The 14407-nt window shown below is 36.5% G+C and overlaps 1 protein-coding gene across 24 annotated transcripts in view; it reads left to right on the top strand.

The window, feature by feature from the left end:
- DLG2 (discs large MAGUK scaffold protein 2) overlaps positions 1-14407 on the top strand; it is a 1060606-nt gene that overhangs the window by 719701 nt on the left and 326498 nt on the right. For all 24 annotated transcript variants that reach the window (XM_063325909.1, XM_063325871.1, XM_063325941.1 and 21 more), the window contains one exon: positions 4640-4809. In XM_063325909.1, the coding sequence (XP_063181979.1) occupies positions 4640-4809 (170 nt within the window). The remainder of the gene's footprint in view (positions 1-4639; positions 4810-14407) is intronic.

Raw genomic sequence — 14407 nt, 5'->3', positions numbered from 1 at the left:
GTTCTTGAGTCCACAGTTGGTTCCAACTGGCTCCTTTGTGGAGCTGCAAGTGGGCTAATGAGTCCTGGCAGGACCATTTGGTCTTCTGGGGCTCTTTGCTGCTTTGGGTTTCTCTTCAGGGCACCATATTGCACAGAACAAGTGAACAGAATGATCATTAACAGTTGTCGCCTACTATATTTCTAACAAGTGCCTAAGGATTGTACTCGTCTTGTTTACTTACGACTTGACTCACGCAATTATCAGCTTTTCAAGGATATCTGCACAGTTTCTTGAAGACAGTAAACATGAAACTCAGATGAAGGTAGTCATGTTTGGAACAAACTTGGAATAGGCCCTTAAAGAATAGTATTTTTTCTTAACCCAACCCCTTGTTTGCTTTGAAAATAGCAACAACTGTTGGTAAATCTCTGTGTCCCTGACTTCCCCCTTAACAGCAAAATCTCTCTTATATTTCTTGTATCAGTTGTAACTGTCTTGGCCTGATTATAGCATGTGTTCTATGTCCAGGGTCCTTCATATCTGAATTATACTACAAAAGTCTTGTAGAATCTATCCATTTTGTTAAAGTATTTAGATGAGCCAGCTTGGCACAGTAAGAGCTGCCCAACTCATTTTAACTCAGCCGTTACCTGCGTGGGTGATTCTACAGACTTAAATAAATTTAAGTATATACATAAATGCTAAGTACCCATTTGAGTATTTCGGCTAAAATAGAAATAGTATTACTTATACCTCAAAAATTAGTCAGAGACCTATATGCTGTGCTGAACTGAGATGTGAAGTCCCTCTTCACATGAGTCACTTTAGTCAAGAACTCTGTGAATCTGTATCATCAGCAGATGCTGAGATTATATTAAATCTTATCATTTGAAGTTCTACATATTAAGAATAATTTTTAAGAGTTCTTTTTGTATAGAATTAGAGAAAATAGAATTTCCTCTAGTTTCTTAATTGTTACAAAAGTCAACGTAGCATACAACTGCAAAGCTTAGAGTATGTCTTTCTGTTCTGCTCTCTCATTAGAACGTTCTATGATTTGTTAGAAATTTTTAAAATTTTTTGCACTCAAAAAATAACTGTGAACAGAGCTTACTCAAAGAAGCATATGGCATTAAGGTTTAAAAGTAGAATGGAAATAATTTAAAAGTGCTGAGACTGTTAAAGAAATGGTTCAATATTAAAAAAAAAATTGGTATTTTGTTGTGGAAACAAGGAAAGTCTTCTTGGAACAGTTTTCCTCCTGCCTGGATTTTTTTGTGTTGAATTACTGTAGGTATTGGTGAAACTGTAAGAATCTCTTTTGTTGGACTTGTGTATTACTAGCTTGGATTATGAGGCAGATCTTCTCCTTGGCACAGGTCTGAAACTGTGCCTGAAACTGACTTTTATATATAGTGCATACCCATCTACAGGCCTTAGGAAGATTTTGAGATAAACGGGGAAAGAAATCCATGTTATCAACTGGAATAAACTTTTGCCATATCTCAATATCTCAGTGAAGCCAGGAGAACACATTGGAGAGTTGTTTGCGAGGGCAAAATAATTTTGCCCCTAAGTGGTAAGACCATACACTTCATCATCTGAAAGAATTTTCTTAAACTGGATTTACTGACTTTTTTTGCTATTATTTGAGGTTTATATAGTTGCAGCATTTATAGGTCACTAAAAGAACAAAATTCTTAGAGAGTAGGGACTGTACTGTAAAAGTTTAAATAGAAGGAAAAAATATCCCAAGCCCACTGTCGCAGAGATCTGTCTTTAGATAATAACAATTCTGCCAAGTGTTGGCCCTGAAAACCTTCTGCATAGATGTAAGGAGAAAAATATGACATTACAGTCTACATGTTGAGATGTTGCTTCAGCTTCCTTGTTTTATTCTGTTCTCCGAAATTGTCTTGTATTTTGATGAATAATGATTTATCTTCCAAGTGGTCTGTGTTTCTAAATTTAAAAAAGATTCTGGAGTTTCTAGGTTAATAATAATAAAAGAATCATTTAGCCATTATGGTTAAGGTTAGAGTCATCTCACCAGCTTAAGCTGTTTATTTCATTGCACCATGGACCTGCTGTTTCAGAGGTCTGAATATTCTCAAAGAATATTTGTAGACCTCTGCGACCATTGTGTTCTGTTGATCCAGCTCTGGGTCAGCACGTCCTCCAAAAAATTGTGCTAAAGCCCGCAGAACTCTATAGGCACATATGTATGTACACACTTTGATGCATGTGCATGAATCTTCTTGAATATTGTATTTTTTTTATGTATGAAGAATAAAAACCTCATCTCTTTCTCTGTGAGGGAGGCCTATCGGTTCAGAAGGGTATAGCTGGCTATCTAGCACTGGATGTGTTTGTCATAGCAGAGTGGATAGGATAATTGTTGTCCTGCTACTTCTGCACTGACAAAGTTTATATTTCTATACAAATGAAATACTTTGTGTGAACAGATTTCTATCACTGGCTCAGCTTTCTATTCTCTCCCTCTTACATTCCTCTTACACTAGCAGTGTTAGTCTGTGTATGTTTTATTAAAGATAGCCGTACTGTTTTAAAGTAACTCGAAAGGGCCCAGCTTTAGACACTAAGGTGAGATTTCTGTTGGAGTCTAAGTGTTGTTTTCCAAAGGGTCTTGCTTTTTCAAGTCAATGGAGTTGTGTGGCTTACTGATTTTGGGAAGTTAATTCCATGTTGTTTATGAACTTTCTCCAAAAGTTGTGCTTTTTCCCTTGACAAGAGGCATCACTAGAGCCTTTATTTTTAGGTTTTAGGTAGATAGGGTTATCACTATTTATCAATGCAAGGCACAGAGTATACAAAAACAAAATAAATGCAATCCTCCGTTTTAGTGTTTTTATAATCTTTTCCGACATTTTCATCTTCATAACCATCCAATGGTTAAGATCCTATAGTTTGTTCAATAAGCCTGATATAGCCAATTATATTTCAGATATGACAACACTAAGAGTTATAAATTTGACAAGAATCAGATATATAGTTATATTAATAGAAAGAATAGCAGCTTTGACATAATTACTATCTTTCTGAGTGGGAAGCACTAGCAGGATGTATTCATGATTTATTTAAAAGAATAAAGTGATTTATATTAGAGCACTTATTAATTTGACAGACAAACCACACAATTAAGCCTTTGGAAAATTAATATTCCTGGCATTGAAGGAAAGCAGCAAACCCAACCATTGAACGAAAACCGGAAACTTTGCAATACAGTATTTTTTTATCAGAAGGGAAATACCAATTTCCCTATGAGTGTCCTTTCCATGTTCGACCAGTTGTCAGATAAAGGCTGCTACCAACATTTTCCCATGCAAATCTTCTTCCAAAAGGCTGATAACACAAAAAGTCTTTGGTTTCAAATAGTTTGGTCTTTTTTTTTTTTTTTTTTTTTTTTTTAAAAAAAACACAGCCGCAGCAGCACAGGAACATAACAAAAATCCATCCTAAATTCTCAGAGTTCAGATACAATTTTGGTAAAGCTTCGTTCTCCCTTCATGTGCAAAGACTCCTGCGCAATACCCAGCTCAAGTGTTCTTTTGCTATAAAGAGTAACATTTGATAATTGATCTTTATGTATAGAAACATAGCGGAAATGGGAATATTTTTAGAAACCTATATTTTCTTCGCTGATTGTCGTTTCAGACATGCAGAACATATTCATTTACATATGCCCGTTTCTTCTGTACCCAAAATACTTAGAGGCATCTCATAATAAATGTACTTCATAAGAACAATAGTCTCAATTCATCTAGTTCTTTAGAATTTGCTCTTCTCAGTTAGCCTCATTTGCAAAGAAAGGATGGCCCAGTAGTTAAGTCATTAGCCTGTTGCTTTGGAGATGGATTTTAGTGCTCTCAAGGTGTAATTTCCTTGGACAAATACGTCAGATAAGGAGAATACTACTCCATCTAACCAGGACATTTTGTGGGTGAGCATATTAGTTCCTCCTCAGATAATGCCCAAAGTAAGAGTATACGGGAATTTTATTAGTATTCTATGAAAAACAGACGCTATCACCATACAGCAGATCTTGGAGCCTACAGTCAGTGACGAAAATGTAAAGAATGAAATTTACTTAAATTATTTAGCGTGAAACATTCTCTTTTAAATTGTCTGCTTTTTTGTTTGCATTTTTACTTTGAAAACTTAGAATGGCTCTGATGAAGAAATATGAGAGATTTAAGGAGGCATTTGAACAGTTACTGTTCTCTGTATTAAATTAAATCAATTGATTTCCTTAAGAGCAACTTCAGTAGTAATAGCATGCAGCATGAATGTTTCAACTTCGTTATATTGTTTCGTAAAAAGTGTTTTAATGAAGTCTGTAAAGACAAGTTGTTTATTACTCATTTCTATCGCTCTAGTGATCCAACCCCAGTTTATGAAGGAGGATGGTAGGTGTGGGTGATTAGGCAGACTTTAGTTTGAAGCAGGTGTGTCTTCTGGAGGGACTAAGTGCTCTGTTTCTGTCTCGTTGTTGATGAAGCACATCGCATTAAGTCTGTCATCTGGCTGCCTTCCCAATGAAGTGTTCTTCATTTTGCAGCACTACTGGCAAAACTCTGTGCGGTCCAAAATAACGGCTGAAACATTTAGTATCTATGGTTCTTTGGTTTTCTTGTAGGGTCAATGATTGCATCTTGCGAGTGAATGAGGTCGACGTGTCAGAAGTCTCACACAGCAAAGCCGTGGAGGCCCTGAAAGAGGCTGGGTCCATAGTGCGGTTGTATGTTCGTCGAAGGAGACCTATTCTGGAGACCGTGGTAGAGATCAAGTTGTTCAAAGGACCTAAAGGTAATATGAAAATGAAAAGACATCCATTTTAAACTCGATGCTTAACCTCTCATGTAGCACAAATGGCATCTGACTGTTGATTTGTTAACTGGTTGACCTGTCAAATGCTGAAATGCAGTTAAGTTAGTCTGGTAGAACGTGAATTCATGGTTTCATGTCTCTTCCTGAAATGTAAAGGAATTCAAGGAGTTGCAGTTTGTTTCATTTGATGTTTACTGCAGAGATGGCTCATTACCTCCTGAAGAAATGCAAGATGCAGAGATATTAGGCTTTACATTGGCAGCACATATGCTTCCTCTAAAGTTCCTGTACCTGAGACCTTTGACTTTCATTTAAGGTGCTGTTGAATACAGAGTTTCAGAATTCTCCCTTTGTGCAGAAGGCTTTATGATTACCCAACTTATCCTTTTTACTTTCATGTTGGTGATATCTCCTACAGTTATCAAGAAGCCAAGAATACTAACTTACCCAGATAGGCAGGAGAATTTTATTTTATCCATCAACAAAATTACATGGAAGACTAGCATGAACCCTTCAATAGTCTAACTCAGCTTTATCACTTCCAGCAGAACCTTCTGATTACAGAAAAAAAAAAATCTAAACTCCTTTATAGAAGCATTAGTACAAATTGTGAATATTATATTTTCACTTTTCCTTTTGCAAAAAGGTTTTATTTGCAGAAGTGTTATTTTCAACAAATTTTATTTCATTGTTATTCCTGACTGAAATTTCCCTCTGACTATTGTATTTTTCATCATAACTAATTTCTGAGCAAAGAAAATGGATATTTTTCACAGTACATACAAATAGAATGAACAGCATTAGATTTTTGGATCCATAGTAATTATTTCATAAGCAGGTCTTTAGTTAATGGTATATACATGAAATGAAGAAATTTGCATGTCTCAATATATGCCATGCATATGAGATTATTGTACCTGGTTTATCTACAGTGAATAACTTGTAGCTGTTTCAGTGGTTTCGTTTACATTTCATCTCATGTGAATATTACAGTATGCTTCTGTATAGTTTTTTATACCAGTAATTGAGTATATTTGTTTCGAATTCACGTGGAATCGGTGAGATTATCCATTCATAGTAAGCAAAGAGAGCACAGTTTTCAATATTACGCCACATATATCATGCTTATTTGACACATATTCATCATCCTCTGCTCTTGGCAAACAGGAAGATATATTTAAACATGCATCTAAGGATAAACCCCCGAAAATCTGGGTTCTTGTGGTCAATTACAATGCTAAATTGACTTTCTAATAGAAAAGCATTTCTAATGAGATTCTCTATGTGTATGAACTCAGAATAGCAGTGCAGACAGCGGTGTTTTCAAAGCTTTGGAATGAAACTAAGTGTGTGATATGACAGTCATTTTGAGCAACCTGAGGCTAAAGAAACTAAAATTAACATATCCTTTCAGGTTGTGAGGAAACAGTAAAAATTATTCGCTATGACCAAATTTTTGCTGCATTGTGGAAAAGGACAGGAGAGGCAATCATTATCTAATGACATTTTTGTATTGTGTTTGTTTTGATTGTATGCCTGAAACTATTTATTTTTACATTTATTTTCATAAAAGAGAGTGGATACCAAAAAGGTGCCTTTTATGACAAGCTAAAGAAACTTTGCTGCTTAGTGCTACAAACATCAATTTTGTAGCTATATTCTTATATGAAGTTTACTACAGATATGTGCTACAAATTCTGAAATTTATTGTTAAGCTGAATATATTTTTTAAATTTTCACTTCGATATCATAGAAATAAGTTAACGGGAAACTTGGATGAAAAGAAAGTTGATGGACTAGTTCTTTGCAAAATCCAGGGGGTTTATATTTATGATTGAGGCAGTAAGGAAGCACACCCTTGTATGCTTTCTATATTCCACAGATGAAAAACGCAGAATGAAGAAAATAGGTTATTGATTGGTTGGAAATCTTATCAATCCTAACTATAATGCCTGTAGCAGTTTTCCTTTGAATTTTTTAAAATCTTCCATGAAAAATAAACTATCTATTGAGAAGTATTAAACTCATGCCAGAATTTGAGAATAAAACCTGTGAATCTTGGCTGTAGGTTTCAGTGCTAGTCATTCGTGTGATGCTTATCTACTCATATTTCAGGTGATTTATCTGTGAACTGCTCTTTCACACCATTATTATACAGTGCAAGAACAATTTAGCATCTATATACACAGTGTTTCTTACTTCTCAGAGTGAAATTGGGAAGTTTCGGTGTCCAGAGCAGGACCTGAAAATCAGCGTGGTAGTTCCCGCACCATTCCTTCCTTCCTAGTCACAAAGTGAATAAAGAAAGGGGATCTATTTTTTAGACAATAAGGCTGTTCTGTACTAAACTTAGAGCAGCAAATGTCTTTTGAGTTGCTGCTTTCCCTGTCTGTCTGTACATAACTCAGCATACACTGAGTTCATTCCTCTCTCTGATGAGAATTTACCACATGAAAGCAAGTCTTGGCTTCCGTAATACCATGTAAACTCAGAGATCACTAGCTTGCCTGTGTATGTGTAGTAGATCATATCTTTCAGCACTTGAAGGTGATAAGGAAGGAAATTTGCAAGGCTTTTTATGTAATATTCTTTTCATTTCATCTGAGGTATTCAGGACGAGGAATTTTATAAGCTGTGAGTCCATAAAGGTTAGATTTTTTTCGTAAGTGGGTGTTAATTTTTCTAGCTAGCAACCACCGTATAAAAGAAGTAGGTTAATTTCACAAATCTGTTTTGAACCTTAGAAGTTAAATACGCATTGTGTACCAATGGCTTTGGGCATACGGCAGAGGAAAGGTCATGGTAGTTGCTGCAGTGGTCCCTTTTGAATGCAGATCCCCTTTACAAAAGCATCGTACGTGCTAAAAGGCCACGTAACTCTTTAACTTGGCTTTTTGGGAAGTAGACAGAGACACAAGTGAGTTGTGTAACAGAAAATCAGGGTTTCAAACAGAGCTGCAGCTGTGTAGATGTTTAAAGCTGTGCATCCGTCAGTTTGCCACACCTGATTGGTAATGTTGGCTGATGTCTATAGTCTGTGTCTTGAAGGTAATTGCTAACCGTGATCGTTGTGGGGTCTTCTTCCCTTTCACGCGCTTGGGAGACTGTCTTTTGTGTGCCTCTTGTACGTCTCTCCCGTCAGACATGGGATTTTACTGATTCACTGCTTGGCTTTGCGTAGCATTTGGTAGTAAACAGTTGGTGTTTTATTTCAGTCCCTCTCAGGACACCTGCGGTTTTAGCAGCCAGCCCCTTTGCAGTAGCTGAGGGCTGTAACAGAGGAAGGATATACAATGGGGCTTTCTCATTGAAAATCAATAGGATTTAGAGGCTACTGAAAATCCTGTCCTTAAGTAATATGCTTTTCTTGCTCTGTATGGAAGCATAACAAGACGAACAGTAATGAGAATGGATTGCGTACACTGCAGTATTTGTTCCCGGGGAACAAACATGCAGACCTTCAAAACTAAGCAATTTAATGGTGGTATTTGGCCTGGTGATATAACTTGTGTATTAGCTTCCTATAAGAGCCTGCAAAGAGCTGTGTGTGAGCAGTGAATTACAGCCTTCAGTCACTATTCAGAGATTACAGCGTTCAAGCCCGTTCGATTGCATTTGACTGGGGGATTATAAACCAAAGGAGTTCCGCTGGCCTCTGGGATTTTCGTGCTATCCTATCACACTGCAAATCTACTTTTTACGAAAACCAGAAGTATTGAGTGGTATGCTTGATGTAAGATTAGTTATACAAATTAAACTTGATTTTTTAAATTTTTGGTCTACCATTGTAGGAAATTTCTGTCAGTCAGAAGCTTAAACACAGAGGCTGTGTAATATTTTACTTACCGATACCTAACTGATAATTTAAGAGCTGATATTATATACCGGAAGAAAACAATATAATGCAGAAAATAATGATTCCATTAACTACAGCAGTGTTGGATCACCTAACAAACTTCTGACCTCAATTCTATAGGAAATGTGACACCTTAAAAGAAAACACAACTGCATAAATGAAGTTTAGGGTACGTCAAGCAGAACAGCTGAATACTAGGAAACTTGAGAGGAGAAATGGCAGACTTAAAAACACCCCAAAAAGGAATAATATAAAGGACAGCTGATTCTGCCATTTGGATATTGTGGTGGCTTGAGTATAAAATCGTAGAGAAAAAGGATCAATTTCCCACACCCTTCATGCCAATTCAATAGTAACTATCCTTACAGTGTTTGAACTGCTTCAGAATCTTGCAGCGATGGCTAGAGCTGCCCTTTTGTTCACTGTCTTTTAGACAGAAAGGCTCTGGACAGATAGCAGCTATGGCTCTTTTCTGTTGTCTGTAAGCACACTTTTTTCTCATTCCTGGTGAATTCAGCCAATGATACATTTTGACCTCACCCAGCTTTGGGCACTTAACAAAAGATATTTGGGGGCACTTATCCCTCTGTTCTTCCCTGTTCTTAGAATTAGGGCCATATCAGGACTTTTCATTTAATACATTTGGAGTGTTATTATGTTTTGGGGCTCTAAATTAGAAATTAATGCCTCTGTTAAACACTGTTCACCCCAATTCTCTCTCTCTCTCTGGATGGCTATCCTCCTTATCTTAATTTTCTTCTTGATCAGCAAAGACTAAGCTCCTAAACTGGGCATCTCAATAAAATACTCAAAAATAAGATGGGATGAGTACAAAGGGCGTAATACGTATTTATCCTTTGAATTATGTATATCCATCTAAATGTTAGATGAAGTCATTGGGCATAACCAGTTCCAGAGTTTCCATTTCATTGTTTTCTGTTCTGGCCCGAAGCAACTATGCAGCACGTGATAGATTTCCTTTTCATATAACTATTTGTTTTATTCTTGATGACGCTGAATATAGTGACTGTGTAGTAATGAAGCTTTCTTACTATACTAAAAAAAGAATGTTTTAAGTAGCATGTTTTTTAACTCATTTATTAGTTACAGAAGTTTATTCAGAAGATGCAGAGATTTTCACCATCAATATAAGGTATGATTTCAGTGTAGATTTATCTTGAATTATTACTGAAATGTTCTCTAGTCTATTGCCGTCTATAGTTTCATAGAAGTTCATACTTCTGTTTCATAGAAGTTGTCATATTTTAGTTTGGTCTGATGGCTTTATTGGAAAAATCTTGTGTTCTGCTGCATAGATAGCATCCCAGCTTGCAGTGACAACTGAAATAGTCAAAACAGTACAGTAGAATTATGTGTATTTTAAAATGTCTGCTAAAAAATTCAGAACAACAGAATAGGGGTTTGGGTTTTATTAATTTTTACAAGCGCTGCTCCCTGAAAGGAAAGGAGAAATCTTATAATTTTTATCTACTAAAGCAAAGCCAAAGGTTACCTTTTTGTCTCAGGTAATACCTACAACACTTAAAATGAAAGAGGAAGCTTTTGTAAAAGAACCCCAATTATTTCTTTCCCAATTTCAGAGAGCACTGAGAGCTTCCAGATGTACCTGTTTGAAAATTGATTGCAAATGCTTGCTTCAGGCTGACGTGATGACAATACGTATTTTTTTATTAATATAGCTATCACTTCTACTACTATACTGGCATATTTTCTCTAATTTAAGGGACACTAAATACTGCATGGCAAACTTTAGTATTTGGGAAGAGAGGGTTTGATGGCAAGTTAGGCAGATGTTTTGTTAATTTATGATCACTTGAAACCTTTCAAAACATTTTTTATTTCATGCTAAGAAATGTTTTTATAGTTCCAAAGTGTTTTGAACAAAATTGTTTTTTCACAGTTTGAACAGAATCTTAAACCTTTTCTTATGGTCTTTTAGAATTTCAGTCTTATGATCTCATCAGCTGTGAATTTACTTCTGTTTTTCAGTGTTCTCCTCCTTCTGCACTGTCAGGTTTCTGTGAACCCTGATCTAAAACAGAGCAAAATGGGGCAACTTAAAAAAGAGACCTGAAGAAAAATGAGGAAGCAGGCAAACTTTCCCAAACCTAGATTTAACAAACTATTTAGGCTCTCAACTCTAATTTAAGTGCTTCACTTCATATTACTGTAACACACTGTCACTTACTACAGATATAAATAGAATACCACCAAAACTGAAACTAAAATACCGTTTTTTGTGAAATGTCTTTGCTTGAAGGGACTCGCATTTCATCCAATTAGCAGAAAGTGCTCTGTCAAGTACTAGTACATAATTTTCCAATTTTAAGATAGTGATTCAAAAGCATCATTTGTAAGTTAACAGCACTAAAAGGCATGACTTCCCTGCAGGCTAGGATTGTCTAATGTAAGAATATGTGAGTGTCTGTGTAGTTTATTGCATGAAAATTGTATTCTCTTGAAACACATAAAATTAGAAAGCTCTGTGATAGTGCTATCAAAGACTTTGCTGTCAAAAATATTTTGACATATTAGTGTTGCCAATGCCTGATGGAGAAAAAGTGGGAGGTTATATCTGCGCCTTCATATTTCACAGACTGAGGATCTTGTTCTGTAATTTAAGTGATGATATCTACGTACAACTGCTATTACCATATTCTGCTTTATGGCACAAATAAAATATTGAATGTATAATCTGCCTTTGGTCACTACAGACTTGCCACCTCATTTGTATAAATTACCATATATGTAATATTTCTTAAAAGCCATTCATTCTGTAGAGTGGCTCCTTCCATTCCTGAGGAAAAGTAGTGCTTCTTTATTGGAAGCTTGCATAATAATAGTTATTAGAGTGGCACTTCAGTTCTAGCATTTCAGGTTTTAGCTACCATCTTTTTCTCTTCAGCAGAGAAAGAAAGTCAATCTGTCATGGTTTTTGTTACAATTGCAGTTAAGTGGCAGAAGATGGTTGTATCAGATTGTTGTCACATCAGACCAAATTCAGCCATCTTTGGATCTAAGTAGCCAATCGATAAAGTAATGATTTTCCAAATCAACAAGGATAATTTCAAATGGAATTCAAAACCCATCCATCTTGTTGGTTGTATCACCTGAAACTAGAGCTATCCCGTGAGCCGCAGGATAACACTTGTTCGAAGTCTTTTATTTTCATGATAATTCTGACTTCCCTCTTTTGCATTTCAATGTCATTTTCCATTAGCAGTATAGGAATAAACAAAATGACTTGGAAGACTGCGCAGCAATTTTATATACATATATTTTGTTTGTTTTGTTTTTCCCTCGAAACCGTTCAGTTCTTAAGAACTCTCCAAGCAGTTCTAAGAATCCTGGGTTAATATGCGAGACGAGCATCTAATCTCATAGTAGATTTAAAATATCTGCTGCCAGAAGTCATTCACAAAGAGTGAGGTTTCTGATGAAACGAACAGTACTCTCTGCAGCTCCATCACGCTAACTATTTCTGAAGTGGTGCAGTAGCAATTTCAAAGTGCAGTGCTGTATTTTAATAGCCAATTGAGATGGCTATAAAAATCCAGCACTGCGCATTAAGATCATTACCAAATTGCTTCAGCAATACTTACTGATGAGGCAGCTTCGGCAGAACGCGATTCATCTCAATGAGCTGTGGCTGCAATTGAGCAACAGCAGCGGCACAGGGAAAGAAGGATGTGCAGGTAGGCTTGGGTGCCAAAAAGCTTGACATTTTGTTTCTCAAAAAATAATATTTGACTACCTTCTTTTTGTCTTCAGCGGAGAAAGAAAGTAAATCTGTCACCTTGTTTGTTACAATTGCAGTTAAATGGCAAAAGGTGGTGGTATGAAATTGTTGTCACGTCAGACCAAATTCAGCCATCTTTGGAGCTAGGTAGACCATTGACATTTCAATTGTCGGAATCTTCTGTGCTTGTCCTTTCTGAATTAGGTAGGGATTCTGTATTGTTATCCAGTTGCTTAGATAGTTTCATCAGCTTTGACTAGAGAGAGCAAGTGGGATGTTGTACCAATGTGACCTTGTTTTTTATCATTCTCTGTCGTAAGATGTCAATCCTTTTGCTGTGGTCAAAGTTACTTCTGTGGCTTTTGCTGAGAATCAAGAGCAGTTAGGGTGACTTACTAGATTCCCCTTGATACTGGTCTTGTCGCCTTGGTATGTTTAGCTCTGTAACCTCACACTGGAAATTTGAGGGGAGGAAGATGTTGCATTTTCTTTTCTTTGTCCGCTTCCTTCACCCATACAGAGAGAAAGGGCTTTTAATTTCTGTGCTCAGCTGTTGGGTAAGTAAGGGATACATCTCCAGGCTTGGCTCTTATGGCTTACTTCTGGGTGAGAATAAAGCAGACCATTTTTAAAATTCTGTGTTTGATTTATCCTGTCCTTGTGGAAATGCTTCAAAGGAAATGGCTTACTAAATGGATTTCCCAGCTACATACTGATCTCTGGGGCACTGCTGAAAAATTTCTTGCAACATCTTTTGTTTGGGTTTGTATGGAAAACTGTGGTGTCTGTGCTTTGGGATGCTATTTGACACTGCTGCCTTTCTCTCAGTGTCATTTTTAACAATCCCAAAGACTTGTCTCCACCACTAAGTGCTTTTTTTTTTTTTTTTTGTCTGCGACAAGTGTAACACAAGACCTTGGCCAGCTTCTTTTCCAATTCTAAATTTTTCTCGTGACAAAATGGAATGTAATTACAGTAGCTCTCATAATTTTGTAATTATAGCATGCCTTTGTACTCCTTTTTTTCCTTTAGATTCTAAATTTCTGGGTCAGGGAATAGTTTCATCATTTCCTGCCCCAGACTAGAGTGCTGTGTAAAAGTTAAAAGGGGAGTTAGAGAAGTTCCCTTTCATTATGTTTGCCATTGCTGTTTTCATCAGGCCAACACAAGAAAGGGAGGAGATGCAGCAGACAGTGTAGCAGAGTGTTAAGTGGCTCATCAGTATTTCCAGATACACAATAAATCAAAAGATGATGAAGGAGAATGGCATCATTTGTGAAGCTACTGGGCTGGGTGTGGAAAGAAGCCCTTCTGTAGGCAAGAGGCCAATGTCTTCTTTCTGTTTTCTTAGTGGAGTGAGAATTGTCTAGGGAGTGGCAGTTTTCTTTGCCTTTTTTCACTACCTATACGTTCTTTGGCTTAAATTCCTCAAGTTACTTTTGGAGAATGATCATGCTTGATCTTTCGCCACTTTAATAAATAAACAATTATATGACAGCAGTTGCTGTGAGCCTGACGTGACATCCTGATGCAACAGAAGATATATTAAGGCTTTAGTGTCCTATGTGGAATACGTTCACTGACACATCTGTCACTTGCAACTAAGTCTGAAAATCCTCATATTGGCTTCTTTGCAGAGCTTCATAAAGCCAAATGTGCAAATTAACCAGGTGAAATTACAGAGCAGTGATTTCATCCTTTATTGTTCAGTTAATTATCTATGTAGCAAGCTCTGTCGTCTTGATAGTTTTTTAGATGTCCAGATCTTTCTTAAGAAATCTGCTGTCTGGAAGACAACATGCATCAGCAAAATATTGTAGTGCCATGAAAAGCACCTTTAAAAGAATAAATTGTATTTAATTAATTTTTTATAGCTTGGGGACCTGTAGCTAGTCATTTTTCTTTTGTTCTTGTCTCATTGTTTTTCTATAATCCTGAACACAGGCAGACAGTCAGTATTT

The sequence above is a fragment of the Chroicocephalus ridibundus genome, chromosome 1, assembly GCF_963924245.1.
Source record: "Chroicocephalus ridibundus chromosome 1, bChrRid1.1, whole genome shotgun sequence".
Classification (NCBI taxonomy): Eukaryota; Metazoa; Chordata; class Aves; order Charadriiformes; family Laridae; genus Chroicocephalus; species Chroicocephalus ridibundus.
The sequence above is the reverse complement of the archived record's forward strand: the minus strand, read 5'-3'. Positions and strand labels throughout refer to the sequence as shown.